The sequence below is a fragment of the Prionailurus viverrinus genome, unplaced genomic scaffold (assembly GCF_022837055.1).
Source record: "Prionailurus viverrinus isolate Anna unplaced genomic scaffold, UM_Priviv_1.0 scaffold_62, whole genome shotgun sequence".
Lineage (NCBI taxonomy): Eukaryota > Metazoa > Chordata > Mammalia > Carnivora > Felidae > Prionailurus > Prionailurus viverrinus.
In genome coordinates this window covers 440,960-462,940 of record NW_025927624.1, presented here as the reverse complement: position 1 = coordinate 462,940, position 21,981 = coordinate 440,960, and the positions used below count along the sequence as shown (strand labels likewise).

General features: G+C 42.2%; 1 protein-coding gene across 1 annotated transcript in view; it reads left to right on the top strand.

Moving 5' to 3' along the window:
• The window catches only part of LOC125159788 (ankyrin repeat domain-containing protein 26-like), a 708,468-nt gene that overhangs the window by 476,461 nt on the left and 210,026 nt on the right, over window positions 1-21,981 (top strand). Inside the window, exons 18-20 of the mRNA XM_047848410.1 lie at window positions 4,305-4,377; window positions 12,628-12,718; window positions 16,590-16,626. Of these exons, the coding sequence (XP_047704366.1) occupies window positions 4,305-4,377; window positions 12,628-12,718; window positions 16,590-16,626 (201 nt within the window). The remainder of the gene's footprint in view (window positions 1-4,304; window positions 4,378-12,627; window positions 12,719-16,589; window positions 16,627-21,981) is intronic.

The following is a 21,981-nucleotide window of genomic DNA, read 5'->3' as shown; positions in this document are numbered from 1 at the left end:
AAAATTTCCCCACTTCGGCCAGCGAAGGACTCTCCGTTTTTCTAGAGGCCAAATCAAAAGCACTTAGGGTCTCAAGATTTACGGAACCACAGACATTAATTCCTCAAAACACCCTCTGTTACGTCAACCTATGTTTCAGCTCCTTGCCCGATGGTTGTTTCCCTGGAGAATTTGAAACTCAAAGAGATTGAAGTGACCTATTTGGATATGATAAGTGACAGAAATGCGATTTAAATTCTGGTTTTCTTTTTTTCTTTCTTTCTTTCTTCCTTCTTTTTGTCTTCATCTTGCAGGCAACTGTTTTAAAAATAGAAAGCTGGGGAGTTGGTCTAATGAATACAGTGCAGGAGGGTAAGAATCGACTTAGCAGAGGAGACCAGGTTTCAAGGAGAACAACACTGAGTTGGTTAGGAATACGAGTTTGAGAAAAGATGTCAGAATACGGGGGTTTATGCCAAGTGAGATAAAGGTGGTTGACAAGAACGAAGGACCCAGGATTAGGGGAGTTGTTTAGAAAGGCATATTCAAATAGAGAGTTCAAGAGGGTCGTGACCAGGTTTCTGCTTTTGTGTGCGTTGGTTTCATTGAAGGTGCGAGCATACCTCAGCTTTTCTGATGAGAGAGATTAAAAATCATTTGAGCAGCTGGGAAGAGTCTGTTTACAGCAAATAGAAATATGATATTCCCTCCTTCCACCCCAACTGAGGGAGGATAGCTTAGATCCTCTCAAGGAATTGGGGGTGGGGGGTGGAGATTCCGAACATCAGGGATGTATGGCCCAAGGCAAGCTGTCTCCTCACTCCACCTCTTTTCCTAAATCTGTGATGCCCTTCCCATGTACTTGTAGGGCTGGACAGGGGTAGGACTGACTTGTCAAATCAGTAAGGGAGCTTCATCTGGATCGGTGATAACATGCCTATGTTGAGGTGACTGTGTGGATGACTGAGACTGCCAGTTAGCTTGTTCTCCAGGAGCAGGACATGGTTCCTACCCTCGGTCATTTGAGCCCATCCTTGTTGTAGGTGTGTGTGGCTTCATAGGCTAAAGATTGAAAGGTTGGGGGATGCCACAGAACCGTGCCGAAGAGTGATATAGGAGTGGGAGCTCATAGGGAAGAAAATAGTCAGGCAGCGTATAGAGAAACAGAGGCACAACTACCGGGACCATTTTGATCACAGTCTCTGTCCTTGGGTAGCTGAATGCCCCTGAAGGCTTGGAATGTCTTGCTAGTTATTATGGACCTAAATAAGGCAAGACCAGTGTGGGAACAAAGTTGGCCTTGGGAACTTTGACTCTTTCCATCTCTAGTTAGTACTACCACTCATAACATAGAAACCGAAACTTTGATACGTTTACTTAAACGGAGGTCTACCTGACACACAAGGTAATATGTGATGCAACAACTCTGGATGTTTCACCGTGATCGCCATAAGCGTAGCTCCCATCTGTTAATGTATGATGCTATTACGTACCACTGGCTAGATTCCCTATGCTGTACCTTTGAGCCTTGTGATTTATTCATTCTATAACTGGAACCCTGAACTCCCCTCTCCCCTTCCCCCACTTTGTCCATCCCCCCACCTCCCCTCCCTTCTGGCAAGAGTCAAATCTCTGCATTTATGGGTCTGTTTCTGCTTTTGCTCTGTTTGTTCATTTATTCCCCTTTTTACATTCTACACAGAAGTGAAATCATATAGGATTTGTCTTTCTCTGTCTGACTTATTTCACTTACCCTCATACCATCTAGGTACATCCATGATGTTGCAGATGGCAGCATCTCATTCTCATTTAGAGCTGCGTAATAATTCAGTGTGTGCATGTCTGTGTGTGTGTGTGTGTGTGTGTGTGTGTGTATGTCTGCGTGTGTGTGTGTGGTGTCTTCATGTATTGGTGGACACTTGGGTTGCTTCCGTATCTTGTCTATTGTAAATAATGCTATAATAAAGATAAGGGTGCATATATCTTTTCAAATTAGTACTTCCATTTCCCTTGGGTAAATAAATACCCAGTAGTGGAATCACTGGATCCTGTGGTATTTGTGTTTTAAATTCATTGAGGCCCCTCCATAGTGGCTTTCACTGTGGCGATACCAATTTATATCCCATGACCGGTGCACAAGGGTTGTTTTTCCTCCACACCCTGAGCAACCCTTGTTGTTTCCTGTGTGTTGAAACTGAGCCATTCTGACAGATGTGAGGTGAGAAGTCCTTGTGGTAACGTTTATACATTTCATTTTCAACCATTTCAGAGCATTGTCTGCCTGTCACATTTGGTTATGGAAACTCAGACTGGGTCTTTCCTGGAGATTTCACAGGGTAGGAGAGGTCGAGGCCAAATAGAGAACAGAAAGCTTTTTTTAAAACAGGGTCCAAATTGTGAAAGCCCTGTACTCTGGAAAGCGTAAAACACTGATGAAAGAAATTGAAGGTGACGGAAAGAAAGAGAAAGACATCCGATGCTCACAGATGGGAAGAATACATATTTTTAAAGTGTCTACACTACCCAAAGCCATCTACAGATGTCATGCAATCCCTGTCACCATACCAACAGCATTTGTCACAGAGTTAGACAAACAAGCCTACACGTTGTATAGAACCACAAAAGACCTTGAACGGTCAAAGCAATATTGAAAACGAGGAACCCTGGAGGTATCGCAATCTCAGCTTTCAAGTTCTATTCCAAAGCTGTAGGAATCCAAACAGTATGGTGGGTACTGGCGTATAAAATAGCCTTATACTTCAGTGGAATAGAACCGCAAACCCGGACATCAATCCACCACTGTATGGTCAGTTCATCTTCTACAAACAGGAACGACTATCCAGTGGGGAAAAGGCATTCTCTTCACCAAGTGGTGTTGGGAAAACTGGACAAGCCACATGCCAAAGAATGAACCTGGACCAATTTAATGCCAGTAATAGCAACCAATTTGTACCATACACACAAATAAACTCAGAATGAATTAAACACCTAAGTGTGAGACTTGAAACCATAAAAAAAAAATCCTTGAAGAGAGCACAGGCCGTCATTTCTCTGACTTTGGCTGTAGCCACATTTTACTAGTTATGTCTCTTGAGCCAAGGGAAATAAAGCAAGAATAAAGTTTGGGGGCTATATCAACCTACGAAGCTTTTGCACAGTGAAGGAAACCGTCATAACTGAAAGGCAACCTCTGGAATGGGAGAACAAATTTGGAAATGTTTTGCAAATCCAGTAAAGGGTTAGTATCCACAATGTCTAAAAAATGGATACATGTCAACATCACCCCCCTCCAAAAGAGCCCAGTTTACAAATGAGCAGTAGACATAACCAGACACTTTCCCAAAGACAACATACAGATGGTCAACAGACACATGAAAAGATGCTCTCCCAAACTACAACGAGATACCACGTCACACCTGTCAGAATGGCTACACTCCAAGACACAAGAAGCAAGTGTTTGCGAGGATGTGGAGACAAAGGAAACCTCTTGCACCGTTGGAGGAAATGCAAATGGGGGCGGGCCCTGTGGAAAACAGTATGGAGGTTCCTCACAAAATTAAAACCAGAACTCTCCTATGATCCAGTAATTGCACTCCTGGATACTATCCAAGAGAATACAAAAACACGAATTCCACGGGACACACACACTCCTGTGTTTATTGCAGCATTATTTCCAACACCCAGCGCAAGCGTCCATTGACAGCTGAGTGAACCAAGACGAAGCCCTATATGAATGTATGTGTGTGTGTATATGTATACCCATACACACACACACACACACACACACACACACACACGGTAATATTACTCTATCATAAAACAATGAAATCTTGCCGTTTGCAATCACCTGGATGGAGCCTGAGTGTAGTATGGTAAGCAAAGTCAGGGAAAGACAAATGCCATATGATTTTACTCATGTAGCACTTAAGAAACAACAAACGAGCAAAGGGAGGAAAGAAAAGGGGAGAGAAACCAAGAAATAGGCTCTTCACTGCAGAGAAGAAACGGCTGGTTGCGGAGTGGAGGTGAGTGGTGGGAGGGGTGAAAGAGATGATGGGGATGAAGGAGTGCCCTTGTCATGATGAGCACGGGGTGAGTATGGAGTTGGTGAATCACTATATTGTACAACTTAAACTAAGATAACTCTGGATGTTGCTATTACTGGTATTAAAATAAAACTTAATGAAAAAACCAGAGGCCAATTTTAATGATACCAAGAAACTTCGTGCAATAAACAGATAGGCGACCTTTCCCTTAACTTTTTTAAATTGTGTTGTTAAATGAATGAACATGTTTTTCTTTTATTTTTTTTTTTTGCTCTAAAGGCTTTCCGACAAACCTGGTCCTGATGATTCATGGTCTACATCATCTAGCCAAGTCTTAGATTTTGGGACCAAGGTAAAGTACCCTCCTGTGAAACTCACTTTCCTGCTCTGAATTGAGTTTTCTCCCTTATTTACTCTGAACATTTAAGAGGAGCCTGTGTATCGTCATTTTATGTGTGTCATGGAAAGTTAGCAAGAACAAACCACTTTACAGATACATGACACGTTGAATGTTTTGTTTTGTTTTGTTGTACTTTGGTAAATCCTACAGGTGGAGGCCGATAAAAGAATGGGCTGGAAAATATATAATGACCGTCATATTATATTGGGAAAAGCTTTCCCATCATGGAGGCAATATGACATTTGCTTAAGGATAAGGATTCTCACTGTGATAGTAACATGACTGATAATACTCATGCCCAAATGAAACCTGATTGGGTCCAAGTATCTATTGCAGGTCCCCCCCCCCCCCGCCCAGGGCAAGTTTTATTTTAGTGACATACAGGATTTTCCTTTGGCTCTATCCTTTGTTCTACATTTGGACTAAAATAATATTAGAAAAGGTAGAAATTTAGATGTTTACATTATTTCTCAACATTTACCTTACAAAGCTGTTCTCCTGTAGTTTTCAAATAACTGCATGAAGAGTAAGTTAAAATGGTGCATCTCCCCGAAGAATACGTATTTTGCTGAAAAGAGTAGCTCTATGAGCAGAGGCTCTTCATAGCCAAGTTGTCAACTTTCTGATTTCAGAAATCTTTCCTATTCTAGCTTTGAACACTATCTCCTCCCAGTCCTTGTGTCAGATTCTAAAATTTAAAGCTTCAGACATCTGATATTTACTTCAGTATTCATTTCAAAGCCCCTCAGTCATGATAAGCTCCTGGAGGTTAGGAAACACACTTGTTTGAGTCCTCGAGCTCCTAGAATAACGTCTTGCTTGGAAGAAGCAATGTCATGGTTTTTGAATGTGAATAAATGAGTAGGGAAATGGAATTCCGTAGAATGGAGTTTGAAAAGTAACAAAATACGCATGATATATCACAATTAAATATGTGAATTTAAAAAGTCAGGCTTCAGTTTATATTCCGTTTTAGTGTCTAACATGTATAAACGCAAATGAATTCTATTGAGGAAATCAGGAGTTACATAAGAAAGAAGGTTACAGTATATTTTTAGTATCCTCCTATTGTGAGCTTAAAATTGCAGAGAAAAAGTCCTCAGCCTTTGCTTGTGTAACCCCATCTGGGTCCCATTACACACATCCTTTGAAGGTTCCCATTTCTTCCTAGAATTCTCATTCCCAATTCTTTCTCCATAGTGAATGTTGACGTGTTAGGAACCTCTCTTTTTCTGTTCTTTTGTTAGTCTAGTAATAATTTCTAGCTTTTCGGAAGCGATAGATGCCAGGAATTGAAGAGTTTATTTATAGTGAAAAAAATTAAATTCTTTATTAAAGCATTTATAACCAGATAACTGTAGAGTGATAAGATCAGTATTATTAGGGATATACCGTGAATCAAAGCCTCTCTTTTACATAAATATTAGATAGATAGATAGATAGATAGATAGATGGATGGATATAGATATAGATAGATAGATAGATATATAGGTAGGTAGAGATAGAGATAGAGATAGAGATATATATATATAATATACAGTTACATACACATATATATTTACACTTATATATACACACACATACATGTATACATATATATGTACACATACACACACACACAAACATATATATATATGTATATATATATGCACACACACACACACACATAGAGACATATATCTTTAAAAGGTTTAAAAGAGACTATTGTTCATAGGATATTCCCAATCCTACTTATATACCTGTTGAAAAATGCATGTTGATTCCACTTACCTTCTTTTGCTCACATTTTTCCTTTTCTTTTTTGTCTTAAGCTCATGCTTGATTGATTGGTCATGTGTTTTTTTTGTTTGTTTGTTTCTTTTTCCCTCTTCTTCCCCCATGCTTTTTACGGTATTTGTAAAATTTTTTTAAAGTTTATTTATTTTTTAGACAGAGAGAGACACAGACTGCAAGTGGGGTAGGGGCAGAGACAGAGGCAGACACAGAATCCAAAGCAGGCTACAGGCTCTGAGCTGTCAACACAGAGCTCAACGTGGGGCTGAAACCCACAAGCCGTGAGATCATGACTCATGAGCTGAAGGTGGATGCTGAACTGACTGTGCCACATACGTGTTCCCCGCACCAGGCTCTTTTTTAATGGTTTACCCCTACCCTAATTTGTCCTTGCAGAAAGTATTTTTTTAGTGTCTGTTCTTTTAGTACATCACTTTCTGTCAACTCCATTGTCAACATTTGGTTATGGAATTCTACTGTCTGTGTGTGGTTTCCATCCAGGACTCATTGCCCCACAAGGTTTATTATTCTTGTTTTTCTCTTTCTTGGAAGGGGCTGAGCTAAATGTTTTTGAAATGTTTGTATTTCTCTTGGAAAGGGAGGGAGAGAGAGAAAGAATGAGCAAGTGCTCGTTGTTGTGATATGACAATATGCAAGGTATGATCTCAGTCCTTTTATATTTGTGGAGGGCTGTTTTGTGACCCAGGATGTCACTTGGAGTCATTGGAGAATGTTCTCTGTGCACTTAAGAGGAATGTGCGTTCTACTGCCGTTGGATGAAAAGATCTTAATATATCGGTGTTGATATCCATGTATATAAATGCATATATATTAGGCCCATATATATCTATCTATATCTGAATACATCTGGTCCAATGACACATTGGATCTGTGTTTCCGTACTGATTTTCTGCCTTGACGACCCGCCTATTGCCATGAGTGGAGTCTTAAAGTCGTCTACAATCATGGCATTTGTATGTATACATTTAATCATGTTTGTGATTAATCGATTCATATGTGTGGGCGTTTCACTTTGGGGCCATAAACATTTGCAAGTGTTAGCTCCTCTTGATGGATAGACCCCTTAGTTGTGACCCAATGCCCTTCTGAATCTGTTCCTACAGTCTCCGGTTTAAAATCTAGTCTTTCTGGTGGAAGTGTGGCGACTCCAGCCTTCTTTTGACTTCTAGTAGCATGATAGGTGGTTGCCCATACCTTCACTTTGAATCTGGAGGTGTCCTGGGGTCTAAAATCAGTTTCTTGTTGACAACATATAGATGGATCTTGTTCTTTGGTTTTGTTTTGTGTTTTACCCATTCTGATTCCCTGTGTCTTTTGATTGGGGCCTTGAGCCCATTCACATTCAGAGTGATTAGTTAAACATATGGATTTAGTGTCATTGTGTTATCTGAAGGTGTCATGCTTTTGGTGAGGCCTCTGGTCCTTTGTAGTCTCTGCTGCTTTCCCCTCACAGAGTCACCCCTTGGGATCTCCTGTAGGGCTGGTTTAGTGGTCATGAACTCCATTAGGGTTTGTGTGTCTGGAAAGCCTTTCTCTCTCTTTCTATTCTAAATGACAGCCTTGCCGGGGAAGGGATTCTTCGCCGCAGATGTTCCCATTCGGCACATTGACCGTTTCCTACCCCTCCCTTCTGCCCTGCCAAGGTTCTTTGGACAGATCTGCTGCTACCCTTATGTGTCTTCCCTTGTCGAATAAGACCCGTTTGTCCCTAGCTGCTTTCAGAATCCTCTCCTTATCTTTGTAGTTTTCCAGTTTCGCTATGGCATGTCGTGGTGTTGGCCTGGGTTTGTTGATTTGGAAAGGAATTCTTCTGTGCCGCCAGGACTTGCATGCCTGTTTGCTTCCCCAGATGAGGGAAGCTCTCAGCTATAAGTTGTTCAAAACAACCTTCTGCCCCTTTCTCTCCCTCGTCTTCTTCTGGGACTCGTAGGATGTGGCTAATATTTCATCTCACCGAATCACGTCGGTCTCTAGTACCTGCCTCGTGATCTAGTCATTTCCTTCCTTTCCTTTCTCTGCTTCATCTTTGTCCACCATTGGATCTTCTGTTCACCGATTCTGTCTGCTGCTTCTCCCGTCCTTGCTGTCACTGCATCTAGTTTACTTTGTATCTCCTTTACACCATTTCATTTTCAGCGTTGATCGTGACGATTCCTTAGGTCCTTGATCTCTGAAGCAGTAGATTGTCTGCTGTCTTCTGTGCGTGGTTGCAAGCGCAACTATGCGTCTTATGAGTGTCATTCCAAAAATGTGCTCACATATATTGTTTCTGTGTCTTTTGAGCCCTTCTCTGGCTGTCCTTTCTTCCCGGAATGTTTTTTGAGGAGAATTCTTCGATTTCGTCGTTTTGGCTAGATTCCTGCCCTGTATGTGTGTTAATAGCTTGTTCTGTGTCCCACACCTGCGAGTACTACTATATTAAAAAGAGCTCCTACACGCTCCAGGGCCTGGCAGTTGAACAAATGTTTTTGGAGTGTGTTGTGTGCACTCTTTCGGTGCGTCTTTGGCTACTGTTCCCGCTACTTGGAGTGGCGGTTTGGGCCTTGCACCAGGTATGCTTTGATTTGTTGGTTGAAGTAATCCTGGGAAAAAGGAGAAGAAGGTGGTGAAGTATCCTTAGCCCAAACCAAAAGAGAAATGACTGGAGTGGAAAAAAAGACCAGGCAGTGACTCAAAGGAGCTCTAGGGCTTAATCCAGAAAGAGAGGGAGGAAAATGAAGAAGGAGATCTAGAAAAGTATAGAGAAAATGCGCAATCAAACCCACAAAGAACCAGAACAGAGGAACAAAGGGAGAAAACTATATAGATATATCTATATCTATCTATCTATCTATCTATATATCTATGTATAGATATACAGGTATATATTAAGATATACAGATAAATGTAGAGATATAATTAGCTTTGACCCACGTCAACTCGAGACTACTAGGCAGTTTCCAAAGGGAGACGAGGAAAGAGGAGAGTAGAAAGAGAAACAAGGGAAAAGAGAAGAAAGGGAAAGCAAAGGAAAGAAAAGATGGGCGCCTGGGTGTCTCAGTAGGTGAAGCGTCCGACTCTTGAATTTGGCTCACGTCACGTTGTCGCTGTTGTTGGGTTCGAAACCCCCATCAGGTTCTGCAGTGAGAGCATGGATCCTGCTCGGATTCTCTCTCTCTCCCTCTCTCTGCCTGTCTTCTGCTTGATCACTCACTCTCTCTCTCTCTCCAAATAAAGAAATAAACGTTAAAAAAGAAAAGGAAAGACAAAAGAATAATAACTCAAATGAAAACAAACAAACTAAGATAGAAAACCGGAGGAGAGTTGTCTATTGGTGCCTGGGACTGGTGGCTGTGCTGGTCTAGACGACGGGCTGTCTGGTCCCATGAGTGTCAGTCTCACTCCTATAGAGAAGCAGTTACGAGGCACAGAGAGTCAGGGTTTGGTGTAATGGGCCTGCCTCCATGGAGGCTCACTGTCCATTCCCTGAAGCCCCACGATGTTGGTCATGGGGAGAGAAATGGCGACACCCCAATCTCTCCTGCCCACACGAGGTGTCTCAAAACTCACTGTTTAGGCTATCCTCACGGAATAGCCTGGGGAGCCGGCTTGTCTTGCTGCACAGTCCCCTGTGCCACCTGAGCACTGAGCTGGGATTCAAAACCCTGTAGGATCCCGCTTTGCTCGGACCTGGTAGTGGAGTTGCGCCACTCTGCCCAGTGGACAGAGGGCCTCTGGCTCGTGCCTGCACGGTCTTTTTCCCTTGGGCAGGGCAATACCTCCCCTTTCCACCGTACTCAAGGTGTTCTCTCCCAGTGTAGCCCTGAGATTGCTACCAAGCCTAGGGGCGGCTCCCTCCAAACCAGGCATGGGAGGTGGTAGCTCTGGTCTAGAGAAAGTCTGGCCACCTTGAAAATACTGTTTTTTCAGCCTCTAAGGCGGTTTTGCAAAGTAGAAACTGGCTCTCTGGACCTCTCCTTGGTCTGTGGTCCGGACAGGCTTTCTCATATCCAAAGGCACTTCCCACAGCCTCTCTCTCTACCTTCCTTTCGTTTCTCCACCAAAGGGCTTCCCCCACCTCATGCCTGTGCTGCCCATTTTATCTCTCCCAATTCGCATACACACCCTTCTGTCCCGACAAGCTGTCACTCTGCACCTGTGGAGATTTTTCTGTCCCTCTGCAGCCTGTATTCCTGCCATTCCAAGTGTTGTGACCTCAAGACTGCTGTGTTTGAGGGACAAGGGAAATTCTGATCCCCTCCCCTGCCATCATAACTCCCCCCTCCACCTTTTACTTTCTTTTTCGCAATTTCAAAGTTGGGTGCCTAATCGACTAAGTCACCCAGGCCCCCCAGGAATACTTGTTTTCAATGGGAAGATGTTCGAAGGCCAATAAAATGGCCCTAGTGTCCAGAAAAGAATGGCAAAGTTAGAATGGGCTTTTGATTTTCTCATGTGGGGCTATAATAAGTTCCAGTAAACTCTTAGTGGAGACATCATATAGGTATACGTTGGACCCTTGAACAAGATGGGTTTGGACTGTGGGAGTCCACATATATACAGATTTCTTTTCAATAAATACAGTACCATCCTGTATTTTCTCTTCCTTATGATTGTCTTTTTCGTCTTGGGTTTTTTTTTTTTTTTAATTATTTATTTTGGGAGAAAGAGAGGGGACAGAGCAGGTGAGTAGGGAAGCGGGGTCAGAGAGAGAATCTTCATCAGGCTCCAGACTGCCAGCGTTGAACTCAGGAAGTCTAGATCATGACGTGAGCCAAAGTCAAGAGCCTGACCCTGAACCGACAGTGCCACCCAGCACCCCTCCCTTACGATTTTCTTAGTAACCTTTTCTTCAGTTGATAGTGTAAGGATACAGTATGTAATCCATATAACAGGGGAAACATGCATTAATCGACTGTGTATATTGTTGGTAAGCTCAGCATTCCGTTATCCTAACCCTGACCTCCCATGCTCAGTGTACAGAGTCAATGGCCAAATGAAGCCGAAAAGGTAGATTAGACCTAGAGAGCGTACACAAGCGCTTCTGCTTTAATGTTCTGGTTTTCAATACATATATACTTTTTGATTTCTAAGTGTAATTGCTTCGAAAGTAGGAAATTCAGTAGGCATTTTTGTTTTTTTGATTTGGTTTTGAGGTTTCAAAAGATATTTGTGGATTTTCGAGTGCATGGCCATCAGAGCCCGTAACCCTTGCTTTGTTCAAGGGTCAACAGTAGAGTGATTTGGTACTTTTGAGATCTTCTCAGTGAGATTAGTGTAAATGTTTTGACCTTAATTACTTGGTCCTTGTATACTGAGTACGTACGAAGCAGTTAGCTACTGAGTGTACAAGTGGAGGGTTTAGGTTGTTGTGGTCGGAGCAGAAAAGTAAGTCAACAGCAATCCGTTATAAGTCACTATAAAGGCTTCATCGATAGGAAATGGACAATGTTAGTTGAGAGAAAATTGGGGGGGGGCGTTTGTAGTGAGGATGAGGATGAGAGTGGGAGTGGGAATTTTGGTAGTCGGAAAAGATCTGAGAGTGGCAAAAGGTGCCAAGTGAAAGATGAGAAGGACCAGTCGTGTAGACCGTGGCGAGGGACATTCTGGACAGAGAGGACCACGGATCATCATTTTACTCCAATGTCTTGGAGTCACCAAGAAGTAGGAAGGCTCACTCCATCATCATAATCATTATTATTGTTGTGTGTAAAAAAGAGAGTGTGCATAGGGAAATGAGTGAGTAAGACATACATGTTCTTATACTTGCCGTTTGAATGCTTACTACACATTGTGAAGAGTTCCATACCTATATCTACATTGTTTCTGCTACTAGTTCACCGTGATTTTCAGAAAAGTTTTTTCTTACTACTTTGCCATTCGATCCAACCCTTCTTTCGTCAAGAAAAAGGTCAAGCCTTTGTTTCCCTGAACGAAGCAGCAGCTACAACAGTGTTTTGTTGATACTCAACATGATACACTCCAAAGTTTCTGATCATGTGAGGTATGAATTGACACTGAAACAAATGTCTGCCATTTGGTTAGAAGCAGTTTTCATTTATAGCAAGTACATTTTAAAGAATTTGTTTCAAAACTTATTTCAAATGTCCTTTTATTTTGGTCAGGAATGCAAAGGAAGGTGTTTTGTTAGTTCCTTTTTGAAATCTGCATACAAGCCAGGCTTCTGCCTTTGAAAGTCTTTATTCTGGCCTTCCATGATCAGTTTAGAGAGTCAATAGCCAAATGAAGATTCAAAGGGACGCTGAATCAAGAGAGCATATGTGAGGTTTTGTATTTAAATGTTTTGGTGTTCAATACATTTTCCTTATTTGTAAGTCTGATTGTTATTAAAATCATAAATTCAGAAATTTTCTTGGAAAAGGCTTAGGAAGTCTTCACGCAACTCATTACTGATGCTACTTTTAACAGAGTATGTCTGAGAAGCCCAACAAATATGTTCCTCCTGTCTCTGGAGCTGTGGATCAGAAAGGGCAAAGGATATTACATGGACAAGTAGAAGGTAAGAACTGTATTTTATTCAAAGGTCATTTGACAGAAGGTTGATTTAAAACAGGAATACTGATATGTTCTAATATCTCAAGAAAACGGCCTGTTAAGTGCATAGGAAAGAGAAAGAGATGTGAAAAGGAGGTAAGTTGCATATCGTATGTGGTGTCAGCAACAGATTAAATTGAGAGTGCCACCAAAGGAGCTAAATGACTAGTTCCCTTTCAAGACCCTGGAAGGCCCGAGGAACCCCAGGAAAGAAGAGAAGAGCCAAAGAGGGAATCATGTGAATGGCAGAGACTACAGGGAATAAATGAAGGAAGGTAAGCCGGTGTGTATGGTGTTTGTACTGGAAGGTGGTAAAATACACTAGTTCTTTAAAGGGAAGAGCAGACTATTGGAAATGCAGCAACACTATCAGGTGAGCTTCTCGTACCAGAATTTGTCAGAGTCGTATCCCCAAATGTTCCCACTCTTACTGTTATCCTCACTGTTGGCAAGACATTAAGGCCTGACCTAGCTGATGATGCAGAGTTATGTCCTAAGTACCATGGGTGAACATAAGCGTTTGTAGTCAGCGATAAATGTATATACGTTAATGCCATATAAAATGGGGGTACTTCATACGGTAGTATCCTTTAGGGCAAAATAAGAGAATTGGAAGGAGGGTCACATAAGGAGACATCAAGATAACGCATCGGACATTTTGGATGCCGTATTTGTGACTTTTGATTACTTTGGCAATAACTGCCTTTAATAGGTGAACTATATTTTTAATGTTCTGGGAAAATAAGGAAAAGAAACAAAAGCACACTATAATCAGTAGTATGTTTTCATATTCTGTCTGACAGTTCTGGTTGTTGTAGAATGATCCCTGTTACTTCTTTGATTCCTATCTGCCAGAAAAATGAACTAAGTCCTAGGGAGTTGGAGAAAATTAACTGATTTTTCATATTTCAGAGAACTTTTATATGGTAGAACATAGGGGCAATCACCAGGATTTGCTCTCTCTCTCTCTCTCTCTCTCTCTCTCTCTCTCTCTCTTTTCGGAGTAAAATAAGATTGTTGCTTGTTTCACACTTTCTGACATCATGATTTCATATATTCCTTTTAAACCTTTCTTCAAATGGATATATAGGGATGTAGGAATTTTCAAGTCAAATACCAAGAAAAGAGATTCCAGGAAAGGTATTCTGTGACATAACCTTCTGACTGTAACCACGTGTAAGACATCAACCCAAATAATAAAATTTCACAAAGTGCAGTTGTGTTAGAGGCATCCCAGTGACACCCAGATTTGATGATTCACTAGAAGAGGTCACAGGACTCCGCATATAGTTGTAGTCATGCGTGTGGATTGGTATGGGGACAGGCTAGAAAGGCCAATCAGCACCGAGCAATGGTGCACGGGGTGAAAGGCCAGAGGAAACCAAGCGCAGGCTTCCAGGAATCCTTTCTCTATGGAGTTGGCAGGATGTGCTAAATTCCTCCAGCATGAAATTAGGACAGCACAAGTGAAATGTTGTGGGCCAGTACGAGGCTTATGGATACTCAGTGCCCGAGGTTTTCATCAAATGCTAATCACATAGGCATCTTCTCCTTAGCATGTCCCCAAGTTCCAGGTTTCCAGAAAGGAAATCAAGTGTACGGCCTTAAGCACATTGAGTGTAGCAGCACTTAGGCACAGTGAACCACTCTTAACCAGCTAGGGAATGGTGGGAACCCTCCTTAAATCCAAGATCCCAGGGAACAGCCAAGGGCCAGTCATTCAAGTAGGATGTTCTGAGGGTAGCCATCTTCGGCCTGCTGGGTGAAATCTGTTCTGCATAGGAATTATAGCCCTGACGTCATTTTTGGTGGTGTCTTCAAATTTTGTTTTACTAGCAAGTAACATGACGGTTACCATGGTACTGGTTTCAGTTTCATCATCCATATGAAGTAGGTATTTGTGTAAAAAGTACTAGGGCAATATTAGGTCATTATCATCTTTTTATTTTTTTATGTGATTAAGCTTTCATTATGATTCTTAGGTGTGATCAACATAATGATTTTTGATTTAAAATTAGAATGAAAATCTCTTAATTATCTGGAAAACCCAGGTTTGATTCCTATGGTGCTGAACCCCTGTTTGTAGGTATAAGATTTCGGATCATATTCATCAATTGTTTTCTTGCCTAAGTATACAAATAACTGTTGTATTTTTGTGTTTTGTTTATGCATTTTCATATACTTCCAAATGGGAGACAGTACCCTATTGTGTTACTTTGATCTCTATTTTAATGTTCAAGGTGACTGTATCATGAGTTAGTATATGCTAAGAGTAGCTTCAATGGATACCATATTTTGTTGTTTTTGTTGTTTCATACATTTAATAAGCCTGATTTTTGACATCAGTTTTAAGTTCACAGCAAAATATAATAGGAAGTACAGAGAGACCCCATATACCATACCGCGCTCCCGTACACGCCTAGCCTCCCCTGCTGTTAACATCTGGCACGACAGTGGTCCATCTTTAGTAGGATTTTTTTTTTCAGCTCCTTGCTTTAGTTTTGAGCGAGAGAGCATGCATGCGTGTGAGCAGCCAAGGGGCAGAGGGAGAGGGGGGAAAGAATCCTGTGCTGTCAGCACAGAGCCTGATGCAGGACTTGATCCCATGAACGGTGAGATCATGATCTGAGCTCAGATCCAGAGTTGGACGCTGAAGCAACTGAGCCACCCAGGCACCCTGACGACAGTGGTGCATTTTCTACGGACACGAACTGTTCATTTGGAGGCCAAGTCTCTAATGTGCATTAGTGTTCAGCCTTGGTGTTATACATTCTATGAGTTTTAACAAATGTGTAATGATGTGAATCCACCTTTGTGGTATCGTGTGAAAGAGTTGCACTGCCTTAAAAGTCCTCTGTGCTGTGCCCGTTTATCCCTACGTTCACCCCAACCCTTAGCTCCAGAGCCTTGCTCTCTCCAGGTGTCATATAGTTAGAATCATAGAGTGGATGTCTTTGAATGTTTAGAAAGTGAAAATATCCTGGTAATTGAATGTAGGCATTCAAGCTATTCTTTGCCCTTTGTTTCGTTTAGTTGCTCATCAGTAGAGGATCTGCTGGCCTCTGCCTCCCATGAAAAAAAGTATGATTTCTCTAGATGTGTGTCACCTAATGGGGAAGGTTGAGAAAAATGACATCATGAACCACTACAGAGCACTCACATTGGGATCCTCCTCCTCTGTGATGTGCGGTGGGTCTAGATAGACTCTCTAGCAATGGAAGGAGACAGCCTCAAGAGGTTAGAACGATATCAAACAGGAATGCCAAATCTTTCCTTCTTGCCTTGCCAGTGGAAATAAGGCCAGGGAGAGTCTGTTTGCTATGGTTTGGCCATGCTGCAAAGTACAATGGCTATAGAGCACACGTTGTGAGGGGGTGTTTCCTCCTAAGACTGAGGAGTGTCTGCTGAAGAGCTGGGGAAGTTCTGCCGTGTTCCCGCAAAATAAAGATACTCTCTTTCAACTCCTCTAGGAGTGGAAGTCCAGAAAAATCATGCTAGTTTCAGTCTGACATTGGCCGCTCATGATAATCATTCTCCTAACGCTACCAGTTGCCTCCAGTGCCATAGAGTCGGTCAGTGATGGCCATTGTAAACATCAGTTCCCCTGTAGGTGTCAAATTCTGATAAAACCCATTCTTGCTTTTGGTCAATATAGAGGAGAAAGTAAGATTTCTTAGTGCTTTAAGCCTACGAATGGTATAATTACCATTCAGTGTAGTGTGGTTTCCAGGTGTGGTCCCAAAGCAATACTTTTTCACAAATCGTAAGCCGTACACTTGTAATTTCCTCTATTTTTTCGATTGTTGATTTAACATGTATTTTGCTTTCTTCTTTAGGAGCAGATAAGAATGCTGAGGAAGATTCTATAGCCAGGTAGGATTTTTATGGATTTGTAAAACTGACATTTGCTGGGGCACCCGGGTGGCTCAGTCGGTTAAGGGTGTGACTCTTGACTTCAACTCAGGTTTGTGAGTTCAAGCCCCACGCCGGGGTTTGCGCTGACAGCCTCCTTGGGATATGTTTCCCGATTTCTGTGTGCACTCACTCTCAAAGTATAAAGGAATGAAATGAAATGAAACGGATAATGAAAGGAAAGGAAAGGGAATGAATGAACTGAAAATTATGTGTCTCCTAAGGGAACGCAGAGAACAAAACCAGTTGTTGCGTGTTCTACGCTGGACCAGACACTATATCCTATGGGTACCATCTGTTCAGTTATATAGTCATTGTACAGCTTTGCAAAGTAGCTGTGTTATTGTAGCCTACTTTTTATTACTTTGGCAACTGTGGTTCAGGGAGGTTGATGACTCGACCATGCTTCCATAGTTAACGGGTAGCTGAGGGGCTTTGCCCGTCAGCCCTTGAAGCTTCCGCATCCATTCTCTGGTTCCTCAGCAGCACGGAGATGAAGATACAGATCCTAGGGCAGATCAACTCAGAATGTCAAAGATAATGATGTCGGAACACGAATTTAGGGTTTGCTTAAGAACCCAGGTTAGTCCAAGCATTTGGCCTCATGTATTTGACCACTAGTGCTAACACAAGTCATTAGTGCAGTGGTAACTCGTCCCTTGTTTTTACCATCCGAGATTTTAGGGTTGATGTCAGCTGTGGCCATGGTGTCAAGGCTTTTACATAATAAGCAAGATGTCGTCAGGCAAGTCCTTAGACGTAGTGATGTCCCCTCTTCTTGAGACAAATGAGGTTTCTGTAAAAGAAGGATATCTAGTTGTAGACCATGTTACGTTAATTAAACTCACTCTCTATTTTGAGGATATTGCTATATGATTCTCTGTTGCCTAAGTTCCCAGGCTGGTTTCCCTTTGGGCTAGTACCCTTGTCTAGTTCTAGGAAGCTTTTTGGGTTTTTTTGCAGCTTTTTTTCCCCATGACTTTTTGTACTCTGTTTTTGCCTTTTGACTTTCTTCTCTGGTTTCCTTGCTATTTCTTCTTCTTCTTCTTTTTTTTTTTTTCCAAAAATTTCCCCACTTCGGCCAGCGAGGGACTCTCCGTTCTTCTAGAGGCCAAATCAAAAGCACTTAGGGTCTCAAGACTTACGGAACCACAGACATTAATTCCTGAAAACACCCTCTGGTACGTCAACCTATGTTTCAGCTCCTTGCCCAATGGTTGTTTCCCTGTAGAATTTGAAACTCAAAAGAGATTGAAGTGACCTATTTGGATATGATAAGTGACAGAAATGCGATTTAAATTCTGGTTTTCTTTTTTTCTTTCTTTCTTTCCTTTCTTCCTTCTTTTTGTCTTCATCTTGCAGGCAACTGTTTTAAAAATAGAAAGCTGGGGAGTTGGTCTAATGAATACAGTGCAGGAGGGTAAGAATCGACTTAGCAGAGGAGACCAGGTTTCAAGGAGAACAACACTGAGTTGGTTAGGAATACGAGTTTGAGAAAAGATGTCAGAATATGGGGGTTTATGCCAAGTGAGATAAAGGTGAATGACAAGAACGAAGGACCCAGGATTAGGGGAGTTGTTTAGAAAGGCATATTCAAATAGAGAGTTCAAGAGGGTCGTGACCAGGTTTCTGCTTTTGTGTGCGTTGGTTTCATTGAAGGTGCGAGCATACCTCAGCTTTTCTGATGAGAGAGATTAAAAATCATTTGAGCAGCTGGGAAGAGTCTGTTTACAGCAAATAGAAATATGATATCCCCTACTTCCACCCCAACTGAGGGAGGATAGCTTAGATCCTCTCAAGGAATTGGGGGTGGGGGGTGGAGATTCCGAACATCAGGGATGTATGGCCCAAGGCAAGCTGTCTCCTCACTCCACCTCTTTTCCTAAATCTGTGATGCCCTTCCCATGTACTTGTAGGGCTGGGCAGGGGTAGGACTGACTTGTCAAATCAGTAAGGGAGCTTCATCTGGATCGGTGATAACATGCCTATGTTGAGGTGACTGTGTGGATGACTGAGACTGCCAGTTAGCTTGTTCTCCAGGAGCAGGACATGGTTCCTACCCTCGGTCATTTGAGCCCATCCTTGTTGTAGGTGTGTGTGGCTTCATAGGCTAAAGATTGAAAGGTTGGGGGATGCCACAGAACCGTGCCGAAGAGTGATATAGGAGTGGGAGCTCATAGGGAAGAAAATAGTCAGGCAGCGTATAGAGAAACAGAGGCACAACTACCAGGACCATTTTGATCACAGTCTCTGTCCTTGGGTAGCTGAATGCCCCTGAAGGCTTGGAATGTCTTGCTAGTTATTATGGACCTAAATAAGGCAAGACCAGTGTGGGAACAAAGTTGGCCTTGGGAACTTTGACTCTTTCCATCTCTAGTTAGTACTACCACTCATAACATAGAAACCGAAACTTTGATACGTTTACTTAAACGGAGGTCTACCTGACACACAAGGTAATATGTGATGCAACAACTCTGGATGTTTCACCGTGATCGCCATAAGCGTAGCTCCCATCTGTTAATGTATGATGCTATTACGATACCACTGGCTAGATTCCCTATGCTGTACCTTTGAGCCTTGTGATTTATTCATTCTATAACTGGAACCCTGAACTCCCCTCTCCCCTTCCCCCACTTTGTCCATCCCCCCACCTCCCCTCCCTTCTGGCAAGAGTCAAATCTCTGCATTTATGGGTCTGTTTCTGCTTTTGCTCTGTTTGTTCATTTATTCCCCTTTTTACATTCTACACAGAAGTGAAATCATATAGGATTTGTCTTTCTCTGTCTGACTTATTTCACTTACCCTCATACCATCTAGGTACATCCATGATGTTGCAGATGGCAGCATCTCATTCTCATTTAGAGCTGCGTAATATTTCAGTGTGTGCATGTCTGTGTGTGTGTGTGTGTGTGTGTGTGTGTGTGTCTGCGTGTGTGTGTGTGGTGTCTTCATGTATTGGTGGACACTTGGGTTGCTTCCGTATCTTGTCTATTGTAAATAATGCTATAATAAAGATAGGGGTGCATATATCTTTTCAAATTAGTACTTCCATTTCCCTTGGGTAAATAAATACCCAGTAGTGGAATCACTGGATCCTGTGGTATTTGTGTTTTAAATTCATTGAGGCCCCTCCATAGTGGCTTTCACTGTGGCGATACCAATTTATATCCCATGACCGGTGCACAAGGGTTGTTTTTCCTCCACACCCTGAGCAACCCTTGTTGTTTCCTGTGTGTTGAAACTGAGCCATTCTGACAGATGTGAGGTGAGAAGTCATTGTGGTAACGTTTATACATTTCATTTTCAACCATTTCAGAGCATTGTCTGCCTGTCACATTTGGTTATGGAAACTCAGACTGGGTCTTTCCTGGAGATTTCACAGGGTAGGAGAGGTCGAGGCCAAATAGAGAACAGAAAGCTTTTTTTAAAACAGGGTCCAAATTGTGAAAGCCCTGTACTCTGGAAAGCGTAAAACACTGATGAAAGAAATTGAAGGTGACAGAAAGAAAGAGAAAGACATCCGATGCTCACAGATGGGAAGAATACATATTTTTAAAGTGTCTACACTACCCAAAGCCATCTACAGATGTCATGCAATCCCTGTCACCATACCAACAGCATTTGTCACAGAGGTAGACAAACAAGCCTACACGTTGTATAGAACCACAAAAGGCCTTGAACGGCCAAAGCAATATTGAAAACGAGGAACCCTGGAGGTATCGCAATCTCAGCTTTCAAGTTCTATTCCAAAGCTGTAGGAATCCAAACAGTATGGTGGGTACTGGCGTACAAAATAGCCTTATAGCTCAGTGGAATAGAACCGCAAACCCAGACATCAATCCACCACTGTATGGTCAGTTCATCTTCTACAAACAGGAACGACTATCCAGTGGGGAAAAGGCATTCTCTTCACCAAATGGTGTTGGGAAAACTGGACAAGCCACATGCCAAAGAATGAACCTGGACCAATTTCTGTACCATACACACAAATAAACTCAGAATGAATTAAACACCTAAGTGTGAGACTTGAAACCATAAAAAAAAAATCCTTGAAGAGAGCACAGGCCATCATTTCTCTGACTTTGGCTGTAGCCACATTTTACTAGTTATGTCTCTTGAGCCAAGGGAAATAAAGCAAGAATAAAGTTTGGGGGCTATATCAACCTACGAAGCTTTTGCACAGTGAAGGAAACCGTCAAAACTGAAAGGCAACCTCTGGAATGGGAGAACGAATTTGGAAATATTTTGCAAATCCAGTAAAGGGTTAGTATCCACAATGTCTAAAAAATGGATACATGTCAACATCACCCCCCTCCAAAAAAGCCCAGTTTACAAATGAGCAGTAGACATAACCAGACACTTTTCCAAAGACAACATACAGATGGTCAACAGACACATGAAAAGATGCTCCCCCAAACTACAACGAGATACTACGTCACACCTGTCAGAATGGCTACACTCCAAGACACAAGAAGCAAGTGTTTGCGAGGATGTGGAGACAAAGGAAACCTCTTGCACCGTTGGAGGAAATGCAAATGGGGGCGGGCCCTGTGGAAAACAGTATGGAGGTTCCTCACAAAATTAAAACCAGAACTCTCCTATGATGCAGTAATTGCACTCCTGGATACTACCCAAGAGAATACAAAAACACGAATTCCACGGGACACACACACTCCTGTGTTTATTGCAGCATTATTTCCAACACCCAGCACAAGCGTCCATTGACAGCTGAGTGAACCAAGACGAAGCCCTATATGAATGTATGTGTGTGTGTATATGTATACCCATACACACACACACACACACACACACACACACACGGTAACATTACTCTATCATAAAACAATGAAATCTTGCCGTTTGCAATCACCTGGATGGAGCCTGAGTGTAGTATGGTAAGCAAAGTCAGGGAAAGACAAATGCCATATGATTTTACTCATGTAGCACTTAAGAAACAACAAACGAGCAAAGGGAGGAAAGAAAAGGGGAGAGAAACCAAGAAATAGGCTCTTCACTGCAGAGAAGAAACGGCTGGTTGCGGAGTGGAGGTGAGTGGTGGGAGGGGTGAAAGAGATGATGGGGATGAAGGAGTGCCCTTGTCATGATGAGCACGGGGTGAGTATGGAGTTGGTGAATCACTATATTGTACAACTTAAACTAAGATAACTCTGGATGTTGCTATTACTGGCATTAAAATAAAACTTAATGAAAAAACCAGAGGCCAATTTTAATGATACCAAGAAACTTCGTGCAATAAACAGATAGGCGACCTTTCCCTTAACTTTTTTAAATTGTGTTGTTAAATGAATGAACATG